This window comes from Branchiostoma belcheri, unplaced genomic scaffold, assembly GCF_001625305.1.
Source record: "Branchiostoma belcheri isolate BF01 breed outbred unplaced genomic scaffold, Haploidv18h27 scaffold145, whole genome shotgun sequence".
Taxonomy (NCBI): Eukaryota; Metazoa; Chordata; class Leptocardii; order Amphioxiformes; family Branchiostomatidae; genus Branchiostoma; species Branchiostoma belcheri.
In genome coordinates, this window is record NW_017802880.1 from 430,030 (window position 1) to 439,317 (window position 9,288).

The 9,288-nt window shown below is 39.8% G+C and overlaps 1 protein-coding gene and 1 long non-coding RNA gene across 2 annotated transcripts in view; both read left to right on the forward strand.

Moving 5' to 3' along the window:
• Positions 1-4,500, forward strand: part of LOC109464999 — a 9,907-nt gene extending 5,407 nt beyond the window's left edge. The window contains exons 2-3 of the long non-coding RNA XR_002139925.1: positions 389-441; positions 4,353-4,500. This is a non-coding gene — a long non-coding RNA (uncharacterized LOC109464999). The remainder of the gene's footprint in view (positions 1-388; positions 442-4,352) is intronic.
• Positions 4,501-4,752: 252 nt separating this feature from the next.
• LOC109464993 overlaps positions 4,753-9,288 on the forward strand; it is a 22,855-nt gene continuing 18,319 nt past the window's right edge. Inside the window, exons 1-3 of the mRNA XM_019762111.1 lie at positions 4,753-4,761; positions 5,536-5,692; positions 6,728-7,144. Coding sequence (XP_019617670.1) covers positions 4,753-4,761; positions 5,536-5,692; positions 6,728-7,144 — 583 coding nt within the window. The remainder of the gene's footprint in view (positions 4,762-5,535; positions 5,693-6,727; positions 7,145-9,288) is intronic.

Genomic DNA, 9,288 nt, shown 5'->3' on the forward strand with positions numbered 1-9,288 from the left:
TTAAGGTCCACTTTTTATGTAAAGGTCCACTTTTTATGTAAAGGTCCAAGATTTTTCTTGAAAAGATGGACTGGAATCGTAGAAAAACTGCTCCCTTTGTCATTGAATAAAAATTTATCTCTGATTTGTTTCTTGGAAATCCTCTCAAAAATGCATGAAATGCCATTTTAGAAGGTTCATTTTTCAAAATTTTCCGGGGGAGCATGGGCCACCCTAGGAACCTCGCTCGAGCTCCCCTCCAGCAGTGGGAAGAACCCCCCATTCAAAATCCTGGCTACGGGCATGTATTTCTGCCAAAGTATGTAGCAGGCACTTTGGTATTGTAGTGCTGACGAATGTGGAACATAACACAAGAGTTATTCATGCCAAGAAACCATCTTTTTTTCAGATCGCAGTGTATATTGGGACTCCTGTTCTTTGCCATTGGATTGGCAAACGGAGGTAAGTCCGTGGCATTAAATATTATCATTATTATTATCACCATCATAGCTATTTATTAAGAAATTATATCACCATAACTCATAAAGATGTGTATCTTGTGCTGCTAACTGCTCATATCATCCAAGGATTCAAGCTTAACTGAAACATGTCATATCTTAAAAGAGGGTCTGCATGGGGGGGGGGTCCTGGTAACGGTTAACGGTAAATTCAGCAGGCCCGACAACGCTTAACGGTAAATTCAGGACGGTTGGTAACGCTTAACGGTAAATTGATACGAATTTTCTTCGAACTCCTGTAGATTCGTTTTCTGTTGGTGAGAAAGAGTGATCGCTGACGAAATATATGTAACGGAGTGTACATTTAAGGTACACTAGTGTTCCCTGCCTTGGTCCCCGAGTGCGTCCAGATATGCTTGGAATACTCCCCCGGGAAATTTGGCATTTTTTTTATCTTCAATAACGTTAACGCATTTTCCTGCATTTCGAGACGCAAAGTGACGTCGTCAACTTGAGGTTTGACTACTAGTACGCAGGTCTGCGCGTAATGAAGAATTATTCAGTAACGCTGAATTTAGGATGACAAATAACGCTTTACGAAGAATTAAAAGGACCAATAACGCTTCACGAGGAATATACCGATATCGCTTAACGTTGAATTAGAGCGGGTCGGCAACGATTAACGGTGAATTAAAATAGCCCATAACGGTTAACAAAAAAGTTTTGGACTTAACCCAAGTTTTCGACTGTACAACTCCAGTCTTTGTCAAGGAATCCACCTTAGGCCATGTTGATGTGATTATATGGATGACATCTACCGCGCGCATGAATTTCGGCCGTTTCAAAAAAAAAAAAGTTTCAACCATACTGTAAATCGTACAAAACGGTTGCAAAATGCGCAAAAATAAAACCGTAAGTTGCAAAAAATGATACCACTGTCGTAGAATGCCAAAATCAAACCCCCGCTATTCCAAACAACGGGTTTTCTGGACCATTCCAATTTGCCTCAAAATTGTAGGGGTGCATTTGAAATATTACATTGACCGCGAAAGCAGCAACGGCAAAAATACACATTCGTGCATCATCACGGGCATGCCCGCAGACGGCGTATAAAATTGCGTGCCGATTACACAAAGAGAACCCAGTGTTTTGACTGTGAACACGAAAAAAACGGCTGTTCCCAACACTCCGTCCGGAGGTCCAGACCTCCTTCACGGAGTAAAAAAAGAAAATGTAAAGAAATGAATTTGAAGACTAGATTATTCGCCAAACCATATTCTGTGTCATTTGTTCAACCTTCATGACCACGTACCTTTCGTTTCATAAGGAAAGCAATTTTTTTTTTGCAAAAAATTTTTTAATTCGCACGCGCGCATCAGTTTTGGGGTTTCCATTGGATGTCATCCAAATAATCAAATCAACATGGCCTTACGATCCACTGTTCACGGAGTCACGTGTGTTATCTGTGTGACGTCACGGAAGCGGTGGATTGCTCATTCCTTTTAGTTTAGACAAAGACCGGAGTGGTAGCCTCTACCAGGCTTCGGGAGGCGGCTGGAAAGAGTAGAAATCAGCCAAATAGAGAGATAGCATGCCAGGGGAGGTTTGTCTGCTGGGAGAGAACATTTTGCCGCTCCCGAAGCCTGGTAGCGGCTACGGAGTTGTGCAACAATTTGGGTACGTCCAATCCCTTGTGGGGTAAATTACAGTTTAAACTGCTTCATATAATATGTCATCATAAATCATAAACGACCACCGTGTTGTCTATTATGCACTATAATTATATAAATCATCCAGGGAGGCAGAATGTGTGTATGTGAGATTTCAGTAACTACTAAATGATTATGTTTGGGTAAGTCCATTATCTCTTGTGGGGGAAGTTTTTGTTTAAACTGCTTCCTAAAATATGTTATTATAAATCAAAAAGTACTACTGTGTTGTCAGTTATGCACTATAATTATTTAAACCATCCAGGGAGGCAGAATGTGTGTATGTAAGATTTCAGTAACCTATACTATTATTATAAAGTAATGATAATGTTTGGGTAAGTCCATTATCTCTTGTGGGGGAAGTTTCAGTTCAAACTGCTTCATAAAATATTATCATCATAAATCATAAAGAACCACCGTGTTGTCTATTATGCACTTTAAATCATTCAGGGAGGCAGAATGTGTGTATGTGAGATTTCAGTAACTTAGAATAAAGTAATGATACTGTTTGGGTAAGTCCATTATCTCTTGTGGGGGAAGTTTCAGTTCAAACTGCTTCATAAAATATTATCATCATAAATCATAAAGAACCACCGTGTTGTCTATTATGCACTTTAAATCATCCAGGGAGGCAGAGAGTGTGTATGTGAGATTTCAGTAACTTTTACTAATGATAGTAATGTTTGGGTAAGTCCATTCTCTTTAGTTTGGGGGACGTTTTGGTTTAAACTGCTTCATAAAATATGTTATCATAAATCATAAAGGACCACGGTGTTGTCACAGTGGCTATTAAATCATCCAGGGAGGCAGAATGTGTGTATGTGAGATTTTAGTAACTTTTACTAAATGATAGTAATGTTTGGGTAAGTCCAATCTCTTCAGTTTGGGGGACGTTTTGGTTCAAACTGCTTCATAAAATATGTTATCATAAATCATAAAGGACCACGGTGTTGTCAGAGGGCCTGCGAGGGGGGGTCCTGACAACGCTCTACGCTGAATTCGGAAACCTCTTGATTACGCTTTACGATAAATTCCAAGTGGCTGAAACGCATTACGTACGTAGAATTAAAACGGCGAATACGCTCTACGCTAAAATATTAGAGCGGTCCGTCTACGCTCTATGTAGAATTAAAAGGACCAATTATGCTCTACGGAAAAGGGGTTGCGGGCTCCCTTGTCAAAGTACAATATGAAATCATCCAGGGAGACAGAATGTGTATATGTGAAATTTCAGTAACCTTTACTAATAATAGTGATGTTATGTCATGATTATAAATCACAAAGAATCAATGTCCCAAAGTCTATCATAAAGTGTTCAAATGCCAGTCCTTAATGCTTGACATTTTGAAGCATCCAATAAGGTCCAACCCCTGGGTGCTATTAACGGAATTATTATTGAAAAGCCAGGTACTTCACTGTGACAGCTGCTCTTTTGTCATTTGCAACTTTGATATTTTATGAAAGAGTTGTACTCGTGGAGTGTTCAGGGATTTGCATTTTCGGCTGTTTCCAAAAAAACTTAAGTTTTCAGCCATACTGTAAATCGTACAAAACTGGTACAAAATGAGCAAATATGTACCGTAAGTTAAAGAAAAAAAACATTGGAAAACGATACCAGTGTAGTAGAATGCCAATATCAAACAAAAAGACGAAAATGTAAGGAAATCAATTTGAAAAGTAGATTATTCACCAAACCATACTCTGTGTCATTTGTTGAACCCTCAAAACCACGTAAATTTCATAATGAAAGCACTTTTTTTGTCCAAACTTTTTTTTATTTGCACGCTCGCATCAGAGGATGTCATCCATTATTATTATTATTTTTTTTTTTTTTAACGGTGTCGCTCAATGCAAGGCCAATTATTTTTGGCCACTTCTAGGCATAGAGCTAGAGGTACTTAAGTCAGTATAATGTAGTTATGTCAGGAGATGGCGGTGGACCTTTGTTTTGAAGCTTTGTGGCTTGTAATCGGACGGAAAGCAGCTATTTGGAAGAGAGTTCCATAATTTTGCAGTCCGGGGAAAGAAGCTGTTGTTGAAAAATGACTTGGAAACAGGTATGTTAACGGTGTATTGATGAGAACTGGAAGAGAACCTAGTAGCACGCTGAAAGGTTCTGAGCGGCGGAACAAGAAGTGCAAGTTCTCCTGAACATCCTGAATATCAAATCAACATGGCCTAATGATTGTTTATCTCTCCCCCCCAGCTGAAGATGTGAGGGTTGTAGATGCCGACCTGCCCTCGGTAGTCCATGAGAACAGCTACCAGGACTACCGCTACTGGGTCCAGGCCCTGCCGCTGGGCGTCACGCTCACACAGGGCAGGTACAACATCGGCTTCTACCTGTCTGAGGACAACAACATCAACAGTACCACTGATAAAAAGGTATGCTGGATCTAAAAGTTTTTTTTAAGTCATTCTTTTTATTGTTTCTTTAAAAAATGTACACAAAAGAGAGCATGGCACAAAGAACAAAATAGCTGAAACCACATTGCGTAACAACAAAACTAAATAAAAACCAGGAACGTTAAACAATATAGATGATATTACGAAGTATTGCAAAGAAAAAAGTCAACCCCCCAATTACATACAATTTCTTCATGGAGATGTCGAAAGTAGACCTGTTAGTTTTCCCCATTTTCCCATGTGTTTTTTTGTCTTGCCCACTCGATTAGAAATGATGGTTTCTAACTTGTAAGTAGTATGTACAGTCGTATGTTATATAAACTGTTTCCCAACGAATAATGAGGTTGGACAGGACTGGACACTGATCACTCAAATCAACATAACATCACAGAGACGTTGAACATGTGACATGGATCTAGAAGTTACAAAGGGGACAGGATCTTAAAAATGAATCAGCTTCACTGTAAAAATACATCAAAATTATTGACATTGTTAATAGCAGCCCAACTTCTTCCTCAATGATATACAACAAATGTCATGTAAGATAAACAACTGCTAATATAAGGCCACACAAATTTCATTTCTTGGTTAATGGATTTTTCTAGAAAAATAATGGAGTGGGCGGGTGAAAAAAATAAAAATAACAACAGGCCTATGCAACCTATTATGATCCAAAATGGTATGATAGGAGCCATGAAGTCAACACACCAGGCTGGTTCAAAATTTAAATAATGAATTTTGAACTGTTAATGATACTATTGCATTAAAAGATGGAATAACTGTAACAACTAGGAAGAAAAGGACTGTTTTCAACTGTTCAGGGCAAAATATGAGCATTTTGCAGTTGATTCTGAATTTTTTTTTGCAAATCAGAAAAGAATGAAGCGGGCGAATCTGATAACCAAGAAATTAAATTGGTGTGGCCTTACCTGTGATACTGTGATACAGGTGTTTGACAGGTGTCTTACCTGTGTTACCTACAGGTGTTTGAGGTGCCAGGTGTGGCTGTTGAGGACGTCTTTGCTGAGGGGAGAGGAGCAGACTTCCACATCCCCCCACAAACACTGACTCAGCAGGACAGGGACAGGTACTGTGGCAGCACCTACCTGGGACTCCTGCCCAGCCAGCTCAACAACCTAGGTAGGACTCAGGGGTCGTAATAGATTTTGGGGCCAACTTGCACTGGTGCAGATGAAAAAAAAGTGCTTGCACCAGAAGAAAAATAGTGGCACCCCCCAAAAATAATTAAGGTACACAACCAAAAGTACATGTAGTATTAACTTTAATAGCATCCAATATTTGCTTACACTACTAAAAGTACTAGAGCGATGTAGATAGTAACCTTCTATTAACTACAAAAAATTAAGAAAAACTTCATGGATTCTGGTTTTGTTGAAATTGTTCCCTTTCCAGTTCTTTATTAGATATTTCTACAGGTTGTAACAGCGGATAAAGCAAACTTGCACTGCCGTGCATACCGGCAAAAAATTAGTTGCACGACACCAAATTTACTTGCACCAAGTTGCACACAGAGGGGTATTTCGACCCCTGTAGGTGCATAAGATTAAAGTGCTCATGACACCAAATTATGACTTTAGCTGATATTAATTGGCATAACTAGTATTACCTGGCTAACAGACACATTTACAATAAATATGCACGCGGTTCCCCTGTTACATTCGAAATTCTAATGCCCTGCCTTGGAAAAGTCAGCACAAGCCAAACTTCAAGTTTGTAGCCCCTTACAACTCATACTTTAACTTACTAAGTACTTGACATTCTGTGTAAGCCTTTTTGGCCTGATACGTAACAAATCATAATGACACCCAGAGGGGGTCATCACACGTAGTTGAAGATTGAAAAACCTGAAGGTGTTTTTAAAAAAATCTGAAGCTTTTCTGGAAAATTTGGAGATTTTTTCAAAGAATCTGAAGATTTTTCTGACATATTTGAAAATATCTGAAGTTTTTTTAAAAGAATTTTGAAGATTTTTGCAAAGAATCTGAACTTGTTCTTAAGACATTCCCAAGCAATTATATGTTTGTAAGATATCTCTTAAGACATCTCTTGAGACACACACCCCTGCCATTCATTGATGTTCTTAAGTCACAACTGTTGTACAACGTACAACGTATGTGTGTCATGTCTGCCCATCCCTGATGTACGTTCTCATAGCCGGCGTATGTGACGCTGACGGCCAAGTTGGAAACACCTGCTACGCTCTCTTCAACGAGCTGAAGACCTACCAGGAAGCCAAACGGTCCTGCAGGAACAAGGGAGGGGCACTGGCACTGGCAGACAGGGATACCATCCAGGCCTTCAAAAACCAGCTCAGTTCGTACCTGCAAAGTCGTTGGCTACAGTGGGAGTACTGGATCGGGGTGGACAACCTCAACGGCACGCTAGAATTTGTCGAGTGGGATGACGCGACGACCGCGGTCGATGAGGGCGTCAACGATGGCTGGCACGACAGCGGTTGGGGAAATGACAGCTCCGTTCAGCCAACATGCGTGAGCCTGGTGTCCTCCTGGCACACCTACGTGTGGAAAGCGACCGACTGCACACGCCGCGCTGCCTACATGTGCCAGTTTGGTAAGGCCTAGGAAAATAAATGTTGTGTTTCCTGTTTCCCGACCGACCCTAAAAAAAACGCCGACCCTAGCCTTATTTTTGTGTGGACCCCTGCATATTGCCAAAATGATTGCTGTGTAACAGTGCGCTCAGTACCGGTTCCAGACTTGTAAAGTTAAAAACGTTTCGGTTCTAGTCCAAACAAACAAAAAAAACAGAACGTTGAAAATCATTGTCACATTCCCCTTTTTGTTCTAAGCCACCTAAAGCCTTCCATAGATGGGAAAATTTCGCTCCAAAATGAAGAAAACATTGCCATCGGGCATAACTTTGCAAGTCTTTTCACGTTACCTTGGCCTCCGTAAAATCATGAACGCTACAGCGGCTACACTATCGGCAGTGTCACTAAAGAATATATCGTTCCCAGAAGAAATCATACGCATGAAAATAACAACTATAACTTTGTTTCCCATCCATTTTTCCAACATGTTCTGCTTAATATATAAACATACCAATCACCAAATTCTAAAAAAAAAATGAAAAATAAAAATAAAATAAAATTATCCCTACCTACCGACCCAAATGTTTTCAGGAGTGAAACAGGAAACACAACATTTTTTTCCCTTGGCCTAAGGGCATATGACATGCCCAATGGGTGTCTCAAGACAGCAGCATGGAGTTGGTTGATGCAGGCATGCTTTCAACAGTTTGGGGACAGAAATTTTTGCAGTGAAAGCTGATGGTGGAATGCTGCATGGACTGCTCTTGTTTCATCCCTGTCTTAGGATTATTCATTTGTTTCAGACTGTTCCTGTTCAATGAATGCATTTTGTTGTTGGCAGATACACTTGGTTGATGCAGGCATGCTTTAAACAGTTTGCGGACAGAAATTTGTGCAGTGAAAGCTGATGGTGGAATGCTGCATGGACTGCTCTTGTTTCATCCCTGTCTTAGGATTATTAATTTGTTACCTTCGCCAAGAAGTTTATGTTTTCAGGGGCGTTCGTGTATGTGTGTGTGTGTGAGTGTGTCTGTCTGTCTGTCTGTCAACACGATAACTTGAGAAGGCCTTGATGGATTGTCTTGATACTTGGTAGGTGGGTAGGTCTTGATGAGACCTCAAAATGATTAGATTTTGGACCCCCTAGCGGCTTGTTATGGTACTGCAGCTAAACTTCCGGTTTTGATATCTCATGATCTAGACATGCTATGGTGATGAAATTTCGATGGTAGGTAGCTCTTTTGCTGGGGAAGAAGTGATGTGAGTTTAGGCCCCCTAGCGGCTTGCTCTGGAACTGCAACGATATATTCTTGAAAATATTCAAAAGTGGATAACTCAAGAACCGGTTGACGGATCGTCGTGATTTTTGGAATGTAGGTAGCTTACGTGATCCTTCATATAATTATGCAAATATGGGTATAATTTGCATAATTTATGGGGAAATTCTATAAATCAGCTGCATTCCATGATAGGACAATTAAAGCTTGTGACATTGGTAATTGACAACGAGAGAAACACAGGAAGATATTGATTATGTTAATAATGACCTAATTTGCATAATTAATGAGAAAATTTTATAATTATGTAATGATAACTGCCTGGAATTTCATACTTGTGGTATTTGAAAGTAAAATTGAGGTGAACATCATTAAACATAATTTATTCAAATCAGGACCTCATTTGTATAATTTATTAGGAAATGCTAGAATGCATTGTTTGTTAATATAAGACTGTCTTTTGGTTGAGATTATGATAAAATGATATAATTAATGAAAATTAGGTTCCTATTTCTTAAATCAGGGGGGAATAATCTAATCTATAATTTGTCAGTCATAAAGATTAACATCATTTGGCGAAGGTATGAGATCGGGGAACTCTAGTTTAAAAATAAGGGTACTAAAAGTCATAACACAAACTCTGCTCTCTGCTTGCAGGTTTTTGCTACACACACGTTGTCTTGCCAAACTACGGTGAACTCTTCCACCTGTGACACAACCTTCACTTAATCCTGAGTTGGTTATACTTCACTCTGACAGATCAAGTGCTTATGGGGATTAGCACCTCCCAACAAAACAGCTCCCTTGGAAACCGAGGACTTACACGATAACACCATAATGCACAGATAAGGCAGGGTTATTACACCTTTGTCCCGCGGCCCAGATAA